Here is a 26,067-nt window from a genome sequence, read left to right on the forward strand (position 1 = left end):
GTGTTCACATACATATATATATATATACACATATATATATATATATATATATATATATCCATTCATCCGATGCCAACATTTCTTGTAGATCCTCTTTTTTCTTATCCACTTCAAGTTGTTGTTTGTCAATCTCTTGCTGTAGGGAATCTACGGTCAGCACAATGAGGTCATACGAGCACTTATTTAGTATTGCTTCAAATTTTTCACAGTATTGAGGATTGTCCTTAAGTAGAGTAGGTTGTGTAGACATGCGCAATCCTCTTGGGATCCTTTTTACCCTAAAATATTCAGCAAGGGTTATCGCATGCAGTTCCCATATCATGTTTTTTTCTCTTCAACCTCTCATACTCTTGTCCACTCTTTTCTTTAGGGGCTTCTTTAAGAAAATCTCTTGACCCACGGATTAGTGTGGTAATCCTGGCTGCATCAACGTCTGAATAGGTAAAAGTCTTTGTACCATCAACTTTGGGTATTGTATCCAGGCACAATAATTACCTGGAGCAAGTAAACACCATAGACAGTCTGTAATATCGTAGAATACAAGCAAACAGTGTACAGCTCCACAGTAACAAAGGTGCAGACTGTTTGATTCAGGAAAAAACCCTTGGAAAAAAAACAAATAGAGGGAACAGATAGACTAGATGGAAGTTCCATGGACACATTATTTGTGCCTTTGGATCTCTGGATCTGACACAGTACACTGGTAGCTTGTGATTCAAGTGAGAAGTCATCAGATCTATATTCGGCAGACCCCACGTGGCAGCTATCTGATGGAAGATATCCTGGTTTAAAGACTATTCTCCTGGATGAACAGACAGCTGAGATAATCCGCTTCCTAGGTCTTTACTCCTGAAATGTGAATCGCTGACAGAGAGAATTGATACATTTCTGCCCAAAACAGAATCTGTGACAATTCCTGAACTGCCAGAGGGCTGTGGGTCTGCCCCAATCATTTGTGCAGTGCTGCGGAATCTGTTGGCACTCCAAAAATAACTGAAAATAATGTATGCAAACACCGTGACATTGTCTGTCTGAAAGTGAATGTGCATTTCCTTCTTGAGCAGGGGTCAAGATTGAAGAGCTTGAAGAATCGCTCGAAATTCAGTTGTTTATTGGTTACCTTGCCCCCAGAGGAGACCAAACTCCTTGCACCCTTCAAGACACCCAGACAGTGCCCCAACCCAAAAGACTGGCATCTGTGGTCACTATAGCCCAAGAAAGCTGAAGAAAAGATACCCCAAGAGTCAAAAAAGAACTTTCCATCCACCATGACAGAGATTCTCTGACTGAGAAATCCAGAACAATCTGCTGTTCCAACTGCAGATAGTTCTTTGTCCACTGTTTGAGCATAGACAGTTGGAGAGGCCATAAGTGAAGACAGGCATACAGAACTGCATCTGAGGCCGCTACCATAAGGCCCACTACCTCCATGCATTCAACCACAGTTGGAGGAGGAGAACCTTGCAGAAGATGAAGCTTGAGTCTGCAAGAATCTGTCAAGAAAAGGCGCATTGATACTGAGTCTATGATGACTCCCAGAAAAGACACCTTTGTAGCTGGAGATGAAGAGCTCTTTGATCCCCTAACCATGATACTGAAGGAATGATAAGAGCTTTTGCGTATGAGCAACCGCTAGCGATAGAGAAGGATCCTGAACTAGGATGTCATCCAGATAAGGGGCAATTGATATGCCATGGGCTCTGATAACATCCAATAATGCTCCCAGCACTTTTGTGAAGATACGTGGAGATGTGGCCAGAAGGAATAGCAACAAACTGATAGCGTTTGTTGAGGAATGCAAACCTGAGAACTGGCGACAATTCTTGTTTATAGGGATATGAAGATAAGCGTCCTTGAGGTCTATGGTAGATATTATTTGACCTTGTTGGATTATAGGTAAGATGGAGTGAATTGTTTACATCTTGAACGTAGGTATCCTTAAGAATTAAGTCCAATATGGGTCTGAAAGTCCATTCCTTCTTTGGGACAATGAAGAGATTGGAGTAAAAACCCTGCCCCTGCTCTGAGACAGGTACAGGAAAAATTACTCCTATTTCCTCAAGATCTTGGATACATTGAATGAAGTCAGTCTCCTTAACAGGATTTTTAGGGACATGGTTGATGTAAGCCACTGAGGTAATGTTGTAGGTCTGGAATCTGATGAAACTGACTGACCCCAGAGAAGGCCACGCCTTCAGAGCATTGTAAATTGCTTGTAGTTCCAGGATGTTGATCGGAAGGAGAGACTCCTCCCTGGACCACTTTCCTTGTGCCATCCTGGCACCCCACCCTGTCAGACTGACGTCTGTCGTCACAATCTCCCAGGACGGTCTCAAGAAGGATGTCCCCATGGACAGTTGCTCCGGACGAATCCACCGGGAGTTGCGAGTCCGAGCATCCATGGATATCAGCTGTGATAGATCTGAATGATCGCCGTTCCACTGTCTCAACATGCACAACTGAAGAGGTCTGAGATGGAACCTGGCGAATGGGATGACATCTATGCTTCAAACCATGAGACCTATCACCTCCATACATTGAGCCACCGACAGGCTTGTGGAGGACTGGAGGGCAAGACAGGTGGACGCAAGCTTCATGTGTCACTGATCTGTGAGAAATATCTTCATGGATAGAGTCTATTATCGTGCCCAGGAATTCCACCCTGTTGCTGGGAACCAGGGAACTCTTTCCTGAGTTGATCTTCCAACCGTGAGATTGGAGCAAAAGAAGAAGAGCGAATGATACTCTGCGAGGCTGATCGACGGCGCCTGACCTAGGATGTCGTCCATATAAGGTGCCACCGCAATGCCCCTGGATCTGGCCACTGCTAGCAGAGCCCGAAGAACCTTTGTGGAGACTCTCGGGGCCGTCGCCAGACCAAAAGGAAGGGCCACAAACTGGAAGTGTTGGTCCAGAAATGCAAATCTTAGGAATCTGAAGTGGTCCCTGTGAATTAGCACATGAAGGTAAGCGTCCTTCAAGTCTACAGTTGTCATGAACTGTCCCTCTTGAACTAGGGGCAGAATAGATCTGATTGTTTCCATTTTGAACGATGGAATACTCAAAAACTTGTTTAAACACTTTAGGTCCAGAATCGGGCGGAACGTGCCCTCCTTCTTTGGAACCACAAAAAGGTTGGAATAGTACCCTAGACCCCTTTCTGCTAGGGGTACTGGTAAAATAACCCAGATAGGGGAGAGATCTCTAACACACTCTGGAAAGGCCTCTCTCTTCTCTGGTCTTAAAGACAGGCTTGACAGGAGGAATCTGCCCTCGGGCGGATGGGATCTGAACCCTATCCTGTAACCCTGGGGGACACCTTCTAGAACCCAAGGGTCCTGAACGTCCTGCAACCATGAATAGAGATAATCTGCCACCTACGTGATCCGGAGCCTGGGTTGGGGGCCGCCCCTTCATGCCGACTCAGTGTCGGCGGGCTTCTTGCTCTGCTTAGAATTGTTCCAAGATTGAGCCGGATTCCAAGATCACTTGGACTGGTCCGATTTCGCTGTGGGTTGCTGGATCTGGGCCTTGTCCGCACAAAAGGGACGAAAAGTAGATCCCTTAGGTTAGCCTTCTTATCCTGCGGTACGAAAGCTCCCTTGCCTACCGTAACCGTCGATATGATCGAATCCAATCCTGGACCGAACAGGATCTTCCCTTGAAAAGGAAGGGACAATGGCCTCAATTTAGAGGTCATGTCCGCAGGCCAAAATTTTAGCCACAGAGTCCTGCATGCTAAAACAGAAAAACATGATACCTTAGCATTCAGATGAATAATTTGCATATTGGCATCAAAGATGAAAGAATTGGCGACCTTCAGCGCCTTAATCTTTTCCTGTATCTCGTCAATGGAGGTCTCCCCCTCGAACATTTCACATAGGGATTCACACCAATATGTCACAGCTCCAGCAACCGCCTCAACAGCCGCTGTTGGCTGAAAAACAAACCCTGTGCGCTGAAACATTTTTCTCAACATGTTTTCCGGCTTTTTATCCATAGACTCGTTAAACGACAAACTATCCTCGAGGGGAAAAGTCGTCTGCTTCAAGAGCGTAGAGATAGCTCCATCCACCTTAGGGATGGTCGCCCACAGCTCAAGCTGAGAGTCCGGAACGGGGAACAGTTTTTTAAAAGAAGAAGGGGAAAAGGACAAACCTAATCGCTCCCATTCATTCTTAATAATATTTGCCATCATAACAGGAACTGGGAAAGTCTGAGGTACTACCCTGTCCTCGTATACCTTTTCAAGCTTAGGAACTGCAGGCTCCTCCGGGATCTTAGGTTCCGGAACCTCCAAAGCAGAAAGCACCTGCCACAGCAGAAAGCGCATATTCTTCATCCTAAACCTATAACCAGGCTCCTCCGCAGCCGAAGGTTTAGATGACACAGACTCCTGACCCAGAAGGGGCCTCCTCCGAAGAGTCGGAGTGGGCCTCGTCATCATATAGAGCCTCTGGATCTTCCATCGGCATAGACAAAGCCTGGGCCGGGCAGCCCTGATACACCCTACGCTGGCGCGTAGCAAAATGTGGTAAGGCATGGATCACTTTCCAAACATCCATTTACATTTAGATGTTGTAACTTTATCAAGGCATGTGGAACAGAGTTGAGCAGGCTGATCTACCAGAACCTCCTCACAATAAACACAGGAATGAGACTATGTTAAGGAGGGAGAGCCCTCTAACGCGTCAGAGTCCTCCATCGCTTGCGTTATTGGGTAGACTAACTTTATTTACAAAACGGCACCTTTATAATCACCAAAGGCAGGGCACTCACCACCTCCTAGGACCCGGACTACAGAAACCGCTACATCTCCTGCGCCACAGATCAACAGAGGATAGCTAGACACACACAGTCACATAGAATGAGTGGCAGGACTGCCCCTGCACTAGGGAAAAACGTGCCAAAATGGCCGAGCAAGATTCCCGCAAGAAACCTGAAGTTCCACACATTGCCAGAGCCTCATCTCACACATAACGCAGCAATGACACAATAAACAATATCATGTATAAACCCCCCTGTTCAATAATCCCCCTTCCAGGAATATTAACCCATGATTCTGTAAAGATAAAAAGGCGCCACACTGTGACCCTGTCTTATATGTTATCATTATTAATAAAAAATGAAACGATCTTACCAGAATCTACGCCGTGGAACAGGAACACGGCCCTTCAAGTGTGACAGGTTAGTAGCCTCGCTCCTGACATGGACTTAAATGTAGAAAGCAGGCAGCGAAACTCGTCAACACTGATTGCTTATGGAGCTGTTAATGAGTCGGGATGGTTTCACAGAAAGACTCTCCCTGCATCTCCGGACTCTAACTTTCGTCCAGGCTCTCACTGAGAGGCTGACAGGACTACTTAAAACTCCAGTCCCAATGCGAAGAGTACTACCCTCCATAAGAGACTACTCCGAAACGCTGGCACTCCTCTGCCATCCTCCTGTGACGAAAGGCAAAGAATGAATGAGGGATGAGAGAAGTGGGGGAGGTATTTAAGCCTTTGGCTGGGGTGTCTTTGCCTCCTCCTGGTGGCCAGGTTCTTAATTCCCAACAGTAATGAATGAAGCCGTGGACTCTCCTCCTCTTTAGATGGAAAACATTCAAATGATTAACTGGTTTGGTTTCAGTAGAATTTGACTCAGAGATCACCAGAGTTTTGAGAGCCTCATTACTCATATACATAAGTAAAGTTTCACTTAAAGCCAGAGTCAAATTCAGGGTCAGGTAACGTGTCCACCTCTGAAAAAGAAGATTTTGACTTTGCAGAATCAGAGCTTTGTAGAAGTTCATGAATAAGAGATTGAAGGGAAGAAACCTGCATGTTCAGCTCAAGGGGTGCAGACAAATCAACAGATATTTTTTTTGCGCTTACTTGGTTTGGGGATAACCACCAAATATTCAGCCATTGCTTTCTGCAGATTACTTTGAATTCAGGGGTAAAATCAGTGGTTGCTCCCTGAGGAATATACACTAAAACAGGACAGATACCCTTAGCAGGGATAATGGCTTGCGGTTGATTTGCATGCATAAGGTGAGGAACACAACTATTAAATAGCTAGTTAACCTGACACACTGGAACAGTTTTGCCAAGTAAAAAGAGATATTGTAATGAGGTATGATCTGTAGATCTACCTCCCAATGGGTCAGATATAATCACAGGAGGGACAGACATGTTAGACTCCATAAAGTACAAAGTTGTGTAAAATGACAATAGCATGTTAAATCAATAAAGCAGAGAGACCTCTACACTAACAGTAACAGCCAATCAAATATGCACCTCAGACACTGTGAACGGACACTAGAAGACTATTATAAGTCTCTAGAATAAAGAGCCCAAAACAATCCCTCCACCCCTCCAGCAGGTCTTGTATGGGTACACAACCCATTCCTATAAGCCAAGAATGAAAAGGAGTCCTCAGGAACTAAGAAAACTTAAGTGGTTGGGAGCAACTGCAATTACCCAGAGACAGGGCCGGAGTGACAGAGGAAAGAGAGTCAAAAGATGGGGGTGTGATTACCACACAGAGGGCTCTAAATGCCTCAGAGAAGGGCAAAAAAGTGAAAGAAATTAAAAATTAAATAAAAAAGTGTCAAAAAAGTTTAATTACTCCCAGACCGAGCTCCCAGACCCCTGCAGAGCCCACCCACTATGCTCCTAAGGGAACCACTAATAAGGCCAATGCCCACTTTTCTAAAATTGCCCAAAAAAGTCCCCAAAGAGCTACTAAAAGGGTATAAAGGGAATAAGGGATAATGAATAGACCCATAAGTTATAATAAGGGCATTTAGAGAGAGATTTTCATTGAAAAACTACAAAGTCAGCTATAGTGTGCTGTTTGGGTTAAAATAAAAGCTTTTACTGTGATATAGGTAAAGAAAACAATTATATATAAATGACAATTAAAAAATGTTAACAGTGAACCTAATCCTAGGTTTTTTTTCAATCATATAAAGTGTTATATATACAGTCATTTTTACTGAAATTTGATTAGTGTGTAAGCATATAAGCTTTTGATGGATTAAAGGGACACTGAACCCAAATGTTTTCTTTCGTGATTCAGATAGAGCATGAAATTTAAAGCAACTTTCTAATTTACTCCTATTATCACATTTTCTTCATTCTCTTGGTATTTTTATTTGAAATGCAAGAATGTAAGTTTAGATGCCGGCCCATTTTTAATGAACAACCTGGGTTGTTCTTGCTGATTGGTGGATACATTCATCCACCAAAAAAAAAAAGTGCTGTCCAGTGTCTGAACTAATAAAAAAAGCTTAGATGCCTTCTTTTTCAAATAAATATAGCAAGAGAACAAATAAAAATTGATAATAGGAGTAAATTAGAAAGTTTCTTAAAATTGCATGCTCTATCTGAATCACAAAAGAAAAAATTTGGGTACAGTGTCCCTTTAATGGTAGTTAAAGGGACAGGAAATCCAACATTGTTTCATGGTTGAGATAGAGAACACAGTTTTGAACAATTTACTTATTTTATCTAATTTGCTTTAGTCTCTTGGTATATTTAGTTAAAGACAAAGCAATGCACTACTGAGAGTTAGTTAACGCACTGGTTGAGCAAATAACATGAAGCATATATGTGCAGCTACCAATCAGCAGCGTCTGAGCATACCTAGGTATTCTTTTCAACAAATGATACCAAAAGAACAAAACAAATTAGATAATAGAAGTAAATTGGAAAGTTTTTCAAAATCACATGCTCTGTCTATATTACAAAGAAAAAAAATTGGGTATTGCGTCCCTTTAAATATGTTTATATTACCACAATAACTAGAAACCATATGCTATTTATCTATGTAACCTTCAAATATAACAACTGGTGATATATACTACACTTATCCAATATTGAAAACACTATTAAAGGGATAGTAAAGTCCAAATTGAACTTTCATGATTCAGATAGGGCATGTAATTTTAAACAACTTTCTAATTTACTTTTATCTTCAAATATGCTTTGTTCTCTTGTTATTCTTAGTTGAAGGCTAAACCTAGGTAGGCTCATATGCTAATTTCTAAGCCCTTATAGGCCGCCTCTAATTTTAATGCATTTGACAGTTTTTCACAACTAGAGGGCATTAGTTTGTGTGTTTCATACAGATTACATTGTGCTCATGCACGTGAAGTTATTTAAGAGTCAGCACTGATTGGCTGAAATGCAAGTCTGTAAAAAGAACTGAGATAAGGAGGCAGTCAGCAGAAACAAGGTTAATACAGAGGTAAAAACAGAATTTATGCTTACCTGATAAATTTCTTTCTCTTACGGTGTATCCAGTCCACTGATTCATCCTTACTTGTGGGATATTCTCAATCCCTACAGGAAGTGGCAAAGAGAGCACACAGCAGAGCTGTCCATATAGCTCCCCTCAGGCTCCGCCCCCCCAGTCATTCGACCGACGGTTAAGAGAAAAAGGAGAACCATAGGGTGCAGTGGTGACTGTAGTTTACAAAAATAAATTTGAACCTGACTTAATTGCCAGGGCGGGCCGTGGACTGGATACACCGTAAGAGAAAGAAATTTATCAGGTAAGCATAAATTCTGTTTTCTCTTACATTGGTGTATCCAGTCCACGGATTCATCCTTACTTGTGGGAACCAATACCAAAGCTTTAGGACACGGATGAAGGGAGGGAACAAGTCAGGTAACCTAAACGGAAGGCACCACTACTTGCAAAACCTTTCTCCCAAAAAAATAGCCTCCGAAGAAGCAAAAGTATCGAATTTGTAAAAAATCGGCAAAAGTATGCAGTGAAGACCAAGTCGCTGCTTTACAAATCTGTTCAACAGAAGCCTCATTCTTGAAAGCCCATGTGGAAGCCACAGCTCTGGTGGAAAGAGCTGTAATTCGTTCAGGAGGCTGCTGTCCAGCAGTCTTATAAGTCAATCGGATAATGCTTTTCAGCCAAAAGGAAAGAGGAAGCGATAACTTTTTGACCTCTCCTCTTACCAGAATAGACAACAAACAAGGATGACGTGTGTCTGAAATCTTTAGTTGCTTTGAAATAGAATTTTAAAGCACGAACCACATCAAGATTGTGTAACAGCCGTTCCTTCTTAGAATTAGGACACAGAGAAGGAACAACGATTTCCTGGTTAATATTCTTATTAGAAACCACTTTCGGAAGGAAACCAGGTTTTGTACGCAAAACAATCTTATCTGCATGAAACACCAGATAGGGTGAATTACACTGCAAAGCAGACAATTCTGTAACTCTTCGAGCAGAAGAAATAGTTACCAAAAACAAAACTTTCCAAGATAATCAATTAATATCTATGGAATGTAAAGGTTCAAACGGAACCCCTTGAAGGACTGAAAGAACTAAATTTAGACTCCATGGAGGAGCCACAGGTTTATAGACAGGCTTGATTCTGACTAAAGCCTATGCAAACGCTTGAACGTCTGGTACTTCTGCCAGACTCCTGTGTAACAGAATAGACAGAGCAGATATCTGTCCCTTTAAGGAACTAGCCGACAATCCTTTCTCCAATCCTTCTTGGAGAAATGACAAAATCCTAGGAATCCTAATCTTACTCCACGAGTAACCCTTGGACTCACACCAACAAAGATATTTCCGCCATATCTTATGGGAAATTTTCCTGGTGACAGGCTTTCTAGCCTGGATCAAAGTATCTATAACTGATCCAGAGAACCCACGCTTAGATAGAATTAAGCGTTCAATCTCCAAGCAGTCAGTTGCAGAGAACTAGATTTGGATGCTTGAATGGACCTTGAATTAGAAGATCCTGCCTCGATGGCAGTGTCCATGGTGGACAGATGACATGTCCACTAGGTCTGTATACCAAGTCCTGCGTGGCCACGCAGGCGCTATCAAAATTACCGAAGCCTTCTCCTGTTTGATTCTGGCTACCAGACGAGGGAGAAGGGGAAACGGTGGAAAAACATAAGCCAGATTGAAGGACCAAGGCGCTACTATAGCATCTATCAATGCCGCCTTGGGGTCCCTGGACCTGGATCCGTAAAGAGAAAGTTTGGAGTTCTGACGGGACGCCATCAGATCCAACTCTGGAATACCCCATAGCTGGGTAAGCTGAGCAAAAACCTCCGGAAGGAGTTCCCACTCCCCCGGATGAAAAGTCTGACGACTCAGAAAATCCGCCTCCCAGTTGTCTATTCCTGGGATGTGAACTGCAGATAGATGGCAGGAGTGATCCTCCGCCCATTTGATGATCTTGGATACTTCCTTCATCACTAGGGAACTCTTTGTTCCTCCCTGATGACTGATGTACGCTACAGTCGTGATGTTGTCCGACTGAAATCTGATGAATTTGGCCTCCGCTAGTTGAGGCCAAGCTTGGAGCGTATTGAATATCGCTCTCAGCTCCAAAATGTTTATTGGGAGAAGAGATTCTTCCCGAGACCATAGACCCTGAGCTTTCAGAGAGTCCCAGACCGCACCCCAGCCTAACAGACTGGCATCGGTCGTAACAATGATCCACTCCGGTTTGCGGAAGCTCATTCCCTGAGACAGGTGATCCTGAGACAACCACCAGAGAAGAGAGTCTCTGGTTTTCGGCATAACTGAGGCGCGAAATTCAGGCCCCCTCCATCTTCCCTTAGGAGTTTGTGGGGCCTTCCCAAGCCAAAATAGGTGTCTAAATATATGCCATGCGGAATAAAACCCCAAAAAGTGTTTTAAATGCAATATAAAACTTGTATAATGTCAGATTATCTTAAAAAATAATCGATTGCCCCTTAACAGTGTCCACCAGTGTATTGAGCCCTTTCAATAAGCCTTCCTTCTATACTAAGTCTCAGAATATGGCTTACCTTTCCCACATGGGGATTCTGTCAGTCTTCCAGCATTACTAAGTCTTGACTAGAAAATATTGACTGAAACATACCTTAAAGCAGTTAAGCCTGCAAACTGTTCCCCCCAACTGAAGTTTTCCTGTACTCAACAGTCCTGCGTGGGAACAGCAATGGATTTTAGTTACAAGGTGCTAAAATCATTTTCCTCTCAGCAGAAATCTTCATCATTTTCTGCCTCAGAGTAAATAGTACAAACCGGCACTATTTTAAAATAACAAACTTTTGATTGAAGAAATAAAAAACTGCAAACTAACACCACATACTCTTTACCACCCCCGTGGAGATGCTACTTGTTAGAGCGGCAAAGAGAATGACTGGGGGGGCGGAGCCTGAGGGGAGCTATATGGACAGCTCTGCTGTGTGCTCTCTTTGTCACTTCCTGTAGGGATTGAGAATATCCCACAAGTAAGGATGAATCCGTGGACTGGATACACCAATGTAAGAGAAAAGTGTATTTCTATAACAGTGTTGGTTATGCAAAACTGTGAAATGGTAAATAAAGGGATTATCTATCTTTTTAAACAATAACATTTTTGGTGTTTACTATCCCTTTAATTTTGTGTGAATAACTCATTTTTTGAAAATAGCTTAAAGAGACAGTAAATTCAAAATTATAATTAAATGGATTGGATAGAGCATGACGTTTTAAACAACTTTCCCATGTACTTCTGTTATCAATTTTGCTTAGATATCTTGGAATCCTTAATTAAAGAGTAATCCTAGGGGATCTAAGGAGCGTGCACGTGTTTTCAGCCACCTGGCAGCAATGTTTGCAACAATGTTTTTAGCAATATTATACATAGTTATAAAGACAGCAGTCCCTGATTGCTACAGACACTATATCAGCAGAGTTTGCAACTCTTTATTACATTGTTTTAAATATTGTAGCAAACACTGTCGCCAAATGGCTAAGGACACGTGCACGCTCCTGAGATCACCTAGGATTACTCTTTAACAAAGCATTGCAAGAGCACTATGTAAAATTGATAATAGACGTAAATTGGTAAGTTATTTGCAGTTATTGCTACAGGAAATACATCAATACAGTATTTAAGGATCTTATGAAAAACTTTAGCACTGAAAGAGGTCAGCTGAACACCACCACCAATAACGTACATGGGCCAGCTAATGGAAGAAGCACACGCAATGCTGGAAGCAGTACAGATTCCGTATCGTTAAACTTTGTGATCAATTTCAAGATGGCTTCATGATCTTTGCTTTCAACAAACTCTGTTAATTGCTCTTCTGGAACTGAAAGAAAATAAAAGAGCACAGGTCAACTGTTTTCCAATCAACCACAATGCAAACAAACTACAAAAAGGAATATGTTAGATTAATTTGTTTAGGCAAACAAGGAATAATTCACTCATAATATTTTCACTTAAAAGGCATTTGAAACCTAAAATTGTTCTTTCATGATTTAGATAAAACATGCATTTTTAAACAACTTTCCAATTTACTTCTATTATCAATTTTGCTTCATTTTCTTGGTATCCTTTATTGAAGGAGCAGCACTACTGGGCGCTAGCTGAACATATCAGGTGAGACAACGACAAGAGGTATATATGTGCAGCCACCAATCTGCAGTTAGATGTTTACAACTGTTTAAGTTGTTTAAAATGATATGCCCTATCTGAATTATGAAGATAAAAAAATCTTGGGTTTCATATCCCTTTAATATATAATGCTATCATAACACGTAATGAAAGATAACAAACAGTGGCATACTGATAAATCCATTTGTAATTATAGACCTGGTTCATACACTACTGAATGCAATACAATAAAACTAGTTTTAAAAAGGTAACTTTCTATCTCAAATATGTATTTTTTAAAGGCATACATGCATATGACCATCTGAAGGTAATCAACCAAAAATAAATGCTTAATTAATATGAAAGAGTTTCCAGTGTGGAGGTTTTTCTTCAATGAGTGAGAGTGCCTATGAACTGTTATTAAAGTAATTGCTGTTACACATGTACAAGTCTAAAGTTTCTAGGATCAGAAGCTATTGAAACCCTTAAAGGGACAGGCAAGTAAAAAAAAAAAACCTTTCATGATTTAAATAAGGCATGTAATTTTAAACAACTTTCCAATTTACTTTTATTACCAATTTTGCTTTGTTCTCTTGTTATTCTTAGTTGAAAGCTAAATCTAGGAGGTTCATATGCTAATTTCTTAGACCTTGAAGGCCACCTCTAATATGAAAGCATTTTGACAGTTTTTCAACACTAGAAGGCGTTAGTTCATGTGTTTCATCTAGATAACATTGAGCTCAGGCACGTGAAGCTCCTAGGAGTCAGCACTAATTGGCTAAAAATGCAAGTCTGTCAAAAGAACTGAAAAAAGGGGGCAGTTTGCAGAGGCATAGATACAAGGTGATCACAGAGGTAAAAAGTATATTATTGTAACTGTGTTGGTTATGCAAAACTGGGGAATGGTTAATAAAGGGATTATCTACCTGTTTAAACAACAAAAATTCTGGTGTTTACTGTACCTTTAATGAGCATTAAAGTCAGCTTTTATAATGTAACAACACACACACATATATATATAAAAAGAGCGTTGTGGAAGCGGCACTCCTCACATCAGCAATCACCTGGTGCACTGCTAAACAAACAGACAATAGCAAGTGGTGAAGGATCCAAACGGATGGGTTCCGTATCCAGCAAAAACTTCACACAGCAGGCACAGCAGGAATTTATAACGGATTATAAATTCCTGCTGTGCCTGCTGTGTGAAGTTTTTGCTGGATACGGAACCCATCCGTTTGGATCCTTCACCACTTGCTATTATATATATATATATATATATATATATATATATATATATATATATATATATATATATATATATATATATATATATATATACATACATACATATATACACATATACACACACATACATACATACAAACGTACATATACACACACACACACACACACAGGTATACAGTTGTGCTCGTAAGTTTACATACCCTGGCAGAATTAATGATTTCTTGGCCATTTTTCAGAGAATATGAATGATAACACAAAAACTTTTTTTTCATTCATGGTTAGTGTTTGGCTGAAGCCATTTATTATCAATCAACTGTGTTTACTCTTTTTAAATCATAATGACAACAGAAACTACCCAAATGACCCTGATCAAAAAAGTTTACATACCCTGGTGATTTTGGCCTGATAACATGCACACAAGTTGACACAAAGGGGTTTGAATGGCTATTAAAGGTAACCATCCTCACCTGTGATCTGTTTGCTTGTAATTAGTGAGTGTGTATAAAAGGTCAATGAGTTTCTATACTCCTGACAGACCCTTGCATCTTTTATCCAGTGCTGCACTGATGATTATGGATTCTGAGTCATGGGAAAAGAAAAATAATTGTCAAAGGTTCTGCTGGAAAAGGTAGGTGAACTGTATAAAACAGGAAAGGGATATAAAAAGATATCCAAGGAATTGAGAATGCAAATCAGCAATGTTCAAACTCTAATCAAGAAGTGGAAAATGAGGCGTTCTGTTTGATAACATACTGCATTCATCTTGCCATCAATTCTGACCAAATTTCCTGTGCCTTTGCAGCTCACACATCCCCAAAACATCAGCGATCCACCTCCGTGTTTCACAGTAGGAATGGTGTACCTTTCATCATAGGCCTTGTTGACTCCTCTCCAAATGTAGCGTTTATGGTTGTGGCCAAAAAGCTCAATTTTGGTCTCATCACTCCAAATGACTTTGTGCCAGAAGGTTTGAGGCTTGCCTCTGTGCTGTTTGGCATATTGTAAGTGGGATACTTTGTGAGATTTGCGTAGTAATGGCTTTCTTCTGGCGACTCGACCATGCAGCCCATCTTTCTTCAAGTGCCTCCTTATTGTGCATCTTGAAACAGCCACACCACATGTCCTGTATTTCACCTGAAGTTATTTGTGGGTTTGTCTTTGTATCCCGAAAAATTTTCCTGGCAGTTGTGGCTGAAAGTTTAGTTATTATCATTATCGTTATTTGTAGAGCGCCAACAGATTCCGCGGCGCTATAAGTTGGTCTACCTGACCGTGGTTTGGTTTCAACAGAACCCCTCATTTTCCACTTCTTTATTAGCGTTTGAACACTGCTGATTTGCATTCTCAATTCCTTGGATATCTTTTTATATCCCTTTCCTGTTTTATACAGTTCAACTACCTTTTCCCGCAGATCCTTTGACAATTCATTTGCTTTCCCCATGACTCCGAATCCAGAATTGTCAGTGTAGCACTGGATGAAAGATGCAAGGGTCTGTCAGGAGTCCAGAAACTCATTGACCTTTTATACACACACACTAATTACAAATAAACAGATCACAGGTGAGCATGGTTACCTTTAATAGCCATTCAAACCCCTTTGTGTCAACTTGTGTGCATGTTATCAAGCCAAAATCACCAGGGTATGTAAACTTTTGATCAGGGTCATTTGGGTAGTTTCTGTTGTCATTATGATTTCAAAAGAGTAAACACAGTTGATAATAAATGGCTTCAGCCAAACACTAACCATGAGTGAAAGAAAAATTTTTGTGTTATCTATCATTCATATTCTCTGAAAATGGCCAAGAAATCATAAATTCTGCCAGGGTATGTAAACTTATGAGCACAACTGTATATACTATATATATATATTTTTTTTTTTATTATTTTTTTTTTTTTCCAAAGTAGACAATGGCAACAGCACTTTTCTTTAAAACACTTCTTCTTTATTAAAGTAACATTTTAGGATAAAATACAGCGACGTTTCGAGCCTCTTGGGCCCTTCCTCATGCTATAGATTAAGAACAAACATCTCCCTTATGTACACCTGTGTATAGGGTGTGGCTTAGTTAATTACAGAATCTTACCTGCACTTAACTCATGTTGGTATCCCCAACTGGTAAGGTTCTGACTAAACTTTTCAACTTTGTTGTTTTTTAATAAACATATATTTCTCAACACTTAAATGTATGCTTATGTGGTATGTCATATATGTTTCTTTATAATATATTACAAATAGACACATATCCACACTTTTTATACACAGGAATTTAAAAACAATTATAAAAACAAATGTAGATCATAATCCTTGTTTAATCCATTTGGATATAGTGTTTTCAGATTTTTTATCCACCATACTTCTTTATCCACCTATATTTGGTTATATATATATATTAACGAAAAGAGAACTAAAGGGAATTGGTAAGCGCTGTTTCTATCGAAAAAAATATATCAATGGAACAAGTATATAACCATAGATAAACAAAAAATGAAGAATAAAATTGTTTAACCCTTTAATGACCAGAGCACTTTTCCATTTTCTGTCCGTTTGGGACCAAGGCTATTTTTACATTTCTGCAGTGTTTGTGTTTAGCTGTAATTTTTCTCTTACTCATTTACTGTACCCACACATATTATATACCGTTTTTCTCGCCATTAAATTGACTTTCTAAAGATACCATTATTTTCATCATGTCTTATAATTTACTATAAAAAAATTTATAAAATATGAGGAAAAAATGGAAAAAAACACACTTTTTCTAACTTTGACCCCCAAAATCTGTTACATATCTACTACCACCAAAAAACACCCATGCTAAAAAGTTTCTAAATTTTGTCCTGAGTTTAGAAATACCCAATGTTTACATCTTCTTTGCTTTTTTTGTAAGTTATAGGGCCATAAATACAAGTAGCACTTTGCTATTTCCAAACCATTATTTTTTCAAAACTAGCGCTAGTTACATTAGAACACTAATATCTTTAGGAATCTCTTAATATCCATTAACATGTAAATATTTTTTTTAGAAGACATCCCAAAGTATTGATCTAGGCCAATTTTGGTATATTTCATGCCACCATTTCACCGTCAAATGCGATCAAATACAAAAAATCGTTCACTTTTTCACAAATTTTTTAACAAACTTTTGGTTTCTCACTGAAATTATTTACAAACAGCTTGTGCAATTATGCCATAAATGGTTGTAAATTCTTCTCTGGGATCCCCTTTGTTCAGAAATAGCAGACATATATGACTTTGGCGTTGCTTTTTGGTAATTAGAATGCTGCTAAATGGCGCTGTGCATCACACGTGTATTATGGCTAGCAGTGAAGGGGTTAATTAGGTAGCTTGTAGGGAGCTTGCATGGTTAATTTTAGCTTTAGTGTAGTGTAGTAGACAACCCAAAGTATTGATCTAGGCCCATTTTGGTAATATTTCATGCCACCATTTCACCGTAAATGCGATTAAATAAAAAAAAAACGTTAAATTTTTCACAATTTTAGGTTTCTCACTGAAATCATTTACAAACAGCTTGTGCAATTATGGCACAAATGGTTGTAAATGCTTCTCTGGGATCCCCTTTGTTCAGAAATAGCAGACATATATGGCTTTGGCTTTGCTTTTTGTTAATTAGAAGGCCACTAAATGCTGATGCACATCACACGTGTATTATGGCTAGCAGTGAAGGGGTTAATTATGTAGCTTGTAGGGAGCTTGCAGGGTTAATTTTAGCTTTAGTGTAGAGCTCAGCCTCCCACCTGAAACATCAGACCCCCTGATCCCTCCCAAACAGCTCTCTTCCCTCCCCCACCCCACAATTGTCCCCGCCATCTTAAGTACTGGCAGAAACTCTGCCAGTACTAAAATAAAAGGTATATTTGTTTGTTTTTTTAGGTTTTTTTTTTAGCATATTTACATATGCTGCTTTGTAGTATCCCCCTTAGCCCCCAACCTCACTGATCCCACACCAAACAGCTCTCTAACCCTCCCCCTCTGCCTTAGCGGGCGCCATCTTGGGTACTGGCAGCTGTCTGCCAGTACCCAGTTTAGTAAAAAAAGGAATATTTTTTTCTAAAAAAAAACCCTTTTCTGTAGTGTAGCTTCCCCCCCCCCCCACCAACCTCCCACAAGTTGCAGATCACTTAGAAACTGTATTGAACATTTTTGTTTTCTTATTATTTAGAGCTATTCTCAGATTTTTTTTCTGTAGTGTAGCGGTTCCCTCCCGCTCCCGCCCCGTGCACGCGCCCGCCCGCCGCCCCCCGTGCACGCGCGCGCTCACATGTGCGCCCCCGTCGCTCCCGCCCCGATCCCGCCCCCCTGCACATTACACCACTCATCGATGGCCGCCCACCCGCCTCCCAAGTTCGCTCCCACCCACCAACGATACCGGCCATCGATGTCCGGTGCAGAGAGGGCCACAGAGTGGCTCTCTCTGCATCGGATGGCCATTTAAGGTTATTGCAGGATGCCTCCATATCGAGGCATCACTGCAATAACCGGAAAGCAGCTGGAAGCGATCAGGATCGCTTCCAGCTGCTTTCCACACCGAGGACGTGCAGGGTACGTCCTCAGGCGTTAACTGCCTTTTTTTTGAGGACGTACCCTGCACGTCCTCGGTCGTTAAGGGGTTAAATGTGAAACTGGGCATATATATATAGAACAAAGTATTAACAATATAGTTAAAAATGTAGTTAAAAAGTATACTTGAAGTGGATGAATATACAATATAAATATAAAATGTAAGTATAAAGTCTAATGAAAATCCTCCATGTAATATTCTGGACTATATATCCAATTGTCCCTCTTATGTGAACCTATGAGCTTGCTATAAATATTCGAATTTCCTACTTCAAGGAAATCGCTAAAAGTGACTGGACATTTGTCTCTGTAAGCTGCTTAGTAAGGCTATAACAATACCTCATATTTGTTTGAGGATATTAAATGTAAGCAGGCATTTTATTGTTTTTGTTGTGAATAAAGTGTGTTCTTATAAACTGTATCACACTATTTGGGCTTTTTTTCTTTTCATATTTTCAACTTTGGGAGAAAATTCCCTGGGAGCTTTACCATACTCTGGAATTAAGGATTCCATATTCAAGAAGCAGTAAAGACACTGATCCATATGGATAAACTAGAAGCCTTCCAGCCCCAGGAGGAAAAAAGGTGCTGTCTTTCACTATCATATATATAAACTAGAAGCCTACCATATACCAAGAGGGGAGTCGGTTACATCTATTTAGATAACAGGATATACCACGGAAGTGCCCCCCTGTAGTTCCAACATCTTACCTCATAGGATTGAGGTTTCATCTTGTAAGTAGGAAATTCATATATTTATACATGAAGCAAGCTCATAGGTTCACATAAGAGTGACAATTGGATATATCGTCCAGAATTTTACATGGAGGAATTTCAGTAGACTTTATACTTACATTTTATATTTATATTGTATATTCATTCACTTCAAGTACACTTTTTAACTACATTTTTAACTATATTGTTAATACTTTGCTCTATATATATGTGCCCAGTTTCACATTTAAACAATTTTATTCTTAATTTTTTGTTTATCTATGGTTATACACTTGTTTCATTGATATATTTTTTCTATAGAAACAGCACTTACCAATTCCCTGTAGTTCTCTTTTCATTCATTTTTATTGTGAAAGCATTTGCTTGTGTTCCCCATTCCTGCATTTACTTTTCTTCTTAAAGGGATAGCTGCTACAGTTTCTAGTTATTGATGGATAACAATTACATTCCAGTTTCCCCTTTTTTTGGGTTCCCTGTTGCTTGCGCCCTTGTTTCCTCTTTCAGTCCAATATAAATATATATATATATATATATATATATATATATTGTCATGATACTATCATGTGGAGTAGTTGATGCCTGGATTGGCTGCTCAGCAGAGGTGGTATTGTCTCAGCCTGGAAGGGGTTAAGGTGAACTGTTATTTCTTTGTGTGGAATCTGTATTCAGAGAAGCTGTGGGCTGAGACCCCTTCCCCCTCCTTAGCCTAATGCTGTTTGTGTAACTGTGTGTAGGAATGCAGAACACTCCTCCCCTTGATGACTGATAGTGGGGGCTAAGACTTGTTTGTAATTGGTTGAACTCGGTGTAAATCATAACCAGGGTGTTGTCTTTGACAAGACAAAGAGAATTTGATTCAAGTAGGCAAGAGAACTGCCCTGGGGACTGAAGCGACTAAACATCTGGAATGGCAGCTCTCCACATATCTAAAGGAATTTGATAATAAGTAAGATATTGTGTAATTCTTTTCATGTCCCATTTTGTTTCTAAAGAACTGTAGTTTTGCATTTGTATGTTATTTTGAATGTCTTTATAATTTTGCACTGTGTAACCTGTATTGATATTTTTGTTATTAAACGCATAGAAAATCTCATTCTGTCTTTGGGCTCTAATATCCGAATTCACACTCCTGTTGAGACAAGGTTAAAGGCACATTACCTAAGTATTAAACAGAACTCCCCTTTAATTTAAAAGTTTTGGTGGTGGCAGCAGGGAAATTGTTAATTAGAGCAGTGTGGACCGGATGTGGGGCTAATGTGGTGTCTCTTTTAAGGTCCTTTTGCAGAGTTGCAAGGATAAGGGAACCAGAGCTGTGTGCCATTAACCCCTTCATGCCCATACCCCTCTATTGTGACGTTGAGCAGGTTGGATTTGTCACATATATATATATATACATATATATATATATCAAAGATGTGCACTCTCACTCAGTCCATCAACTGCCAGGGTGCTAGTGAAAATCAATAAGCGAACAGAAACCAAACTTGCACTCTCTGGTCTTTTTAAAACTGTTTACTGTGAACAGTTGTGATGTTTCAGGGACAAAGTATCCCCTTCATCAGACAATGTGTATATAAAGTGAAGCAAATATATTTATAAATATATGTATAAATGAGTTCCACAAGCAATCACAGTGTAGAATGCTGCAGGGTTAAAATATATAAATATACTACTAGCTTCAGAGTTCAGCTAGGTACAGGAGTAGTGAATAAAATAAATAGTGAAAGTGAGAGCATTTTTTACTATACAACATTAAACATTTTTTGTGAGTTAAATTTTGAATTTAGTGGCATTTTAATACTAGTGAGTAAAGTCCATTTGGACTGCGGAGTGCCTAAGCATCATGGGAAATGTTGTTCGGAGACATCTGGGGTGTCAAGATTCGCTATCACTGTCCTATAGGGTCCCAACTCTACTCTCTGCAGCAGCTTAATCCTCCATGTCATGTTTATGATTTAGTCTCTCTAATCTGAGCAGTCCAATTGCATAGACTGCAACTGCTCAAAAGATAAAGCCTCTGATTGGCTGTATTTGCTCCTGCCCCCAAAAATGAAAAAGTTAAGGGCTATCCACAAAACTGCAAAAAAGTAATACAGTGAGCAATACCCTTAATATACTAAACTGTTATGTATCACTTACATGTAATTACAAACTACATTTTACACCTATTAACTTTTTCTACCTTCTCAAACTGAAATGCCTTCTTGTACATAAACTCTGCTGAGTTTTATTTCTCTAACTTTTTCACAGAAAAAAAAATAAAATTAATTTAATAGTGCATTGTGGGTAATAGCCGACAACACACAGCTTTTTTAGTGGTTATTCATTCTTCCCATTATTTACAAAGTTTTTTAACATGTTTAAATGATCATTTTTAAATGTTAAAAAAGTCAATTTAATACATGAATTGTTCATCATAAATATAACATTTTCTGGAAAAAAGCAACATACCTTTTATTAAAAGCAAATATAATGCTTCACATCCATATATCTGAATTTCCTCATGGTCAGGGAAAGCTCTCATGGCATCAAAAATCAGCAAGAAAATATCTGCATCATGATCCAACAGCAGAAAATTAACTACATCTGTAAAAGGAAAAATCAGGAATTGTGTCTTACATAAATAGCAGCTCACAGTGCTTGCATTGAAATACACAAATATTTCTTCCAACGCATTTCTTGTTACAATAAATACTGCTTGTATTTCTCTGTCAGATAAAAGAGATTATATATTATTTTTGTCATAGCACTTATTATGCTAACTCAATTTTATCATTAGTAATAGAGATACATGACAATTTATTCATGAATGTACTAAATATAATATGTGACATTCTAAATGCATAGAATTAACATTCTAAACATGCATTTCCCATTAAACGGGTCATTAAACAATAAGATTTTTACCGTTGTAGTTCGATAAAGGTACACTGTAGAATAATTTTTTTATGCCTTTGTTTTCTAAAGTATTTGTTTATCCAGTCCATCTGGATGTGATTCTGTCAAATAAACCTGTTTTGCAATAATTTTAATAAAACTTTACAGATTTTTAACCTTCCCCCTAGCCAATCCCCAATGGAGAGAAGGCACAAGTTCATAAGATTGATTGCTTGCTTAAAGTGTCCTGCTCACCCCCAGTGTGCCTGAACATTCTGCACATGCGCTGGAAACCCTGATAATGTCGCTGAAAGTGTGAACGCTTTATGTAGTGCACACTGTCCCAGGGCTACGGGTTATTAAGTATGCCTCGCTCACATGCATGCACTAACTGCAACAAGCATGCAATTACAATAAATGGCATGTGCACAGTGATTTTGAATATTTCACCCTATTGACTGGGGTCTGACCATTAAATGTATCCCTGCATCACCTGGCAACACGCTACAACAGACAAGTAAAAAGTAAAAAATACAAACTTAATCGTATTTTTTGGAGCTAATGTGATTGTTTATTTGTTCACGCACTATTGTTTCAAAATAGTTTTAAATTTTAAGTGTGTACACTGTACCTTTAGTAGCTGATATTTAATCAATAATAACAGATATTTAATCAGTACTATGAAAAATGGCAACACTTTACAAATAAACAATAATAACTAATACAATTATTTCTTTAATAATTGATCAGACTTGAAATCATCCATTTTAATATAAAAAAAAAATTCAGGCCATTCTTTCGGGATAAGGTAATTCAAAACATGTGTGATACTTTCTCTTACAGTTACAAAGAAAGTGTCCTTCAACAATAATTAATCATATTGTAAAGAGAGATATAAAATATTACCAGCTCACTAAAGAAAAAGGATCATGTATACTCCCTTTTGCATATGACATGCATTAATTCCATCCCTACAGATTTCCTTGAAGATTTGTCACCTGAGAAAGCTATGGTCATATTTCTCTTAACCACTCTAATAATTTAAAGGGATGGTAAGGTCAGAATTTTTCTGTTCGTTCTTATACACTTTTAATGTAATGATACATTTTTCCAAATACCTTGCAATGCGCTTTTCTTTGCCGTTCAGCAGCTATTGCGGTCCAAAAATATGTCAATTTCCAGATGCACCGTGAGGCTAATTTCTCTCTTCCCTGCAGTTTCAAGAACAGGGATGAAGCCTAACGCATGTGCTCTGAAGTAAGGAAAGTTAACGCATGCGCTTTCTTTTTTTAAATTCTCCGACGTCAGAGGTCTAGCGGTCATATGACCACAGTCATTCATGATCCAGAGCAGACAGAGGAGGTGAAATATGTTAATTCCGGCAGATAATTTATGCGAGCAGAGGAGCATTCAAGACCGCTCTTTTTAGGGGGCTGGAAAATGTGACGTTATCGTTACAAATAGAATAAAGTTTTAACATAAAATTGTAAGTACAATCACATGACGATACAATATTGGGTTGTTTGCTTTAAAAAAAAAATATGTTTTTAAATCTGACTTTACTAATCATTTAACTCAAAACAATACTATATCCCAAAGGATATTTATATATTAACAATGCTGTACATTTTCCAGAGAAGATACCTTGAAAAAAATATTTGTCATTTTGCAAAAAAAAAAAAAAAACAACAGATATGTTTTACAGCAAAAACAAGGGAAATTAATAATGAATGTGTATAGTTTACATTCTAACATTTGTAAATGTTCATAAAGTAAGATTTTGTGCATCTTTCCTCAACCCCATAAATGGATGTAATTTATTTTTAAAATTAATACTCCAAAATATAAAGAGCAGAGTAAAGAGGAGAGATAGGGAAAAACAAGATTTATGCTTACCTGATAAATTCATTACTTTCACGATAGTGAGGGGCCATGAGTCATCACATGTGGGATTAAGTCCAGTGCTACAGGAGGAGGCAAAACACCTCACACAACAGAAATTTAATCCCTCCCACTTTCCCATGATTCCTTAGTCATAAATATGGTAAAGAGAAAGGAAAAAGTAAGAAAGTAGGAAAGGAAAAGCAGGTACTGCTGACAACTGTTATTGAAATAACAAAAAAGGTGGGTCTTGTGGACTCTCACCATCATGAAAGAAATGAATTTATCAGTTAAGCATACATTTTGTTTTCTTTCATAAAATGGTCCCCAAGCCATCACATGTACAATCCGATACCCAAGCTGTGAAGTCCACAAGACTTCCATGAAATAGGGAGAGGGAAGCTGTTAAGCCAGGTATTAAACAGGCACTGCAACCTGCAGAGCTTTCCTACTAAAAATAGCCACAGAAGAGGCAAACGTGTCAAAATGGTAGAATTTGGTAAAGGTATGAAATGATGACCAAGTAACTGCCTTACACATATGTTCAATGGAAGCTTAATTTCTAAAAGCCCAAGAAGTGGTGACTACTCTGGTAGAATGAGCAGTAATTTGTTCAGAGGGAGACTTCCCTGCTACTAGATATGCTATGCCAGTCAAAGCTTTAAGCCACTCTGCCAAGGTGACTGCAGTAGCGTTCTGTCCCTTGTGGGTAATCTGAGAAATGTATCAACAAGGAAGAAGAAATTCTGAATTCTTTAGTGGCTTGAAGATAATATGTTAAGGGCCAAACTACATCCAAGTTATGAAGTGATCTCTCTTTAAAAAAAAATTTTGGTGCTGGACAGAGATGGGACAAACATTTCCTAATTGATGTTTTCAGAAGAAACAACCTTAGTTAGGAAAGAGTAGCTTGTTCTGAAAACTGCTTTATCTTGATAAAAAAAAATCAGGTAAGGAGAATACCAAGATAGATCCTCTGTCCTATTCCTGGGTCTCTGAGGGGAATATTGGATCTCACATCAGTTTAAGAACCCCTTTCAATTGATTTATAGATCAGCACTTCAAGTTTCACCATTCTCTTTGCTGGAGGCAAAAACATTACTAAGAAATTATGAGAAAGTTGAAGGAATTAAAGCTGTGTTGAGTGGGGTGTTTTGCCTCCTCTGTAGGACTGGATTTTAATCCCACAAGTGATGGCATCTTATGAAAGAATGGGGATATAAACAGACAGGTTGGCAAGTCTATGAATGAAAAGAGAGAGAGAGAAAGAGAGAGAGAGAGAAAGAGAGAGAGAGAGAGAGAGAGAGAGAGAGAGAGAGAGAGAGAGAGAAAGAGAGAGAGAGAAAGAGAGAGAGAGAGAGAGAGAGAGAGAGAGAGAGAGAGAGAGAGAGAGAGAGAGAGAGAGAAAGAAAGAGAGAAAGAGAGAAAGAGAGAAAGAGAGAGAGAGAAAGAAAGAGAGAAAGAGAGAGAGAAAGAGAGAGAGAGAAAGAGAGAGAGAGAGAAAAAAAGAGAGAGAAAGAAAAAGAGAAAGAAAGACAGAGAGAAAGAGAGAGAGAGTAAAAAAGAAAGAGAAAGAGAGAGCGCGAGAAAGAGAAAGAGAGAGAAAGAGAAAGAGAGAGAAAGAGAGCGAGAGAGATTGTATTGAGTGCTAACAAGCAATAGAGGATAAATGATTTTATATCTGCCTGAATCAGGATAAAGTGTCTATAAGTGGACTATTCTACTATTACCCTTATTAATCACAAGAGACCAAAATTATTATCTAATAATATTTATAAAACATCAAGAGTTTATACATTAATATACAAGCATGCCGTATAAACAGAATATACTTGCATTAGCAAACATAAATGAAAGGATAGGAATGCCCCGCCCTCAAGGGTTTTCAGTGGTAGCCCTTTTATACAAAGTTGACTACAGGTAGAGAGGCTATCAAGCTTACTACTTACACTATATGGCCAAAAGTATGTGGACACCCCTACTAATTATTGAGTTTATGTGTTTCAGCAACACCCATTGCTAACAGATGCATAAAATCCAGCACATAGTCATGAAATCTCCTTAGACAAACATTGGCAGTGCAATGGGTCTAACTAAAGAGTTCAGACTTTAGATGTAGCACTGTCATAAAGTCAAACGTCAGTTCCTGAAACACATAAAAATTGCATACATCTGTTACATCACTCACTAGAGATCAAACTGCTTCTAAAAGCAACATCAGCACAAGAACTGTGCGTCAGGAGATTCGTGAAATGGATTTCCATATTTGTGCAGCTATACACAAGCCTCCCATCAACATGCGCAACACCAAACGTCAGCTGGAGTGATGTAAAGCATGCCACCACTATACTCTGGAGCCCTGGAAACATGT

The 26,067-nt window shown here is 39.1% G+C and overlaps 1 protein-coding gene across 3 annotated transcripts in view; it reads right to left on the reverse strand.

Annotated features, from left to right (window-relative positions):
- Positions 1 to 26,067, reverse strand: part of LRRK2 (leucine rich repeat kinase 2) — a 649,887-nt gene that overhangs the window by 502,743 nt on the left and 121,077 nt on the right. For all 3 annotated transcript variants that reach the window (XM_053716587.1, XM_053716586.1, XM_053716588.1), the window contains 2 exons: positions 21,390 to 21,524; positions 11,964 to 12,098 (listed from right to left, as the gene is read on the reverse strand). In XM_053716587.1, coding sequence (XP_053572562.1) covers positions 11,964 to 12,098; positions 21,390 to 21,524 — 270 coding nt within the window. The remainder of the gene's footprint in view (positions 1 to 11,963; positions 12,099 to 21,389; positions 21,525 to 26,067) is intronic.

Source organism: Bombina bombina, chromosome 6 (assembly GCF_027579735.1).
Source record: "Bombina bombina isolate aBomBom1 chromosome 6, aBomBom1.pri, whole genome shotgun sequence".
NCBI classification, from domain to species: domain Eukaryota; kingdom Metazoa; phylum Chordata; class Amphibia; order Anura; family Bombinatoridae; genus Bombina; species Bombina bombina.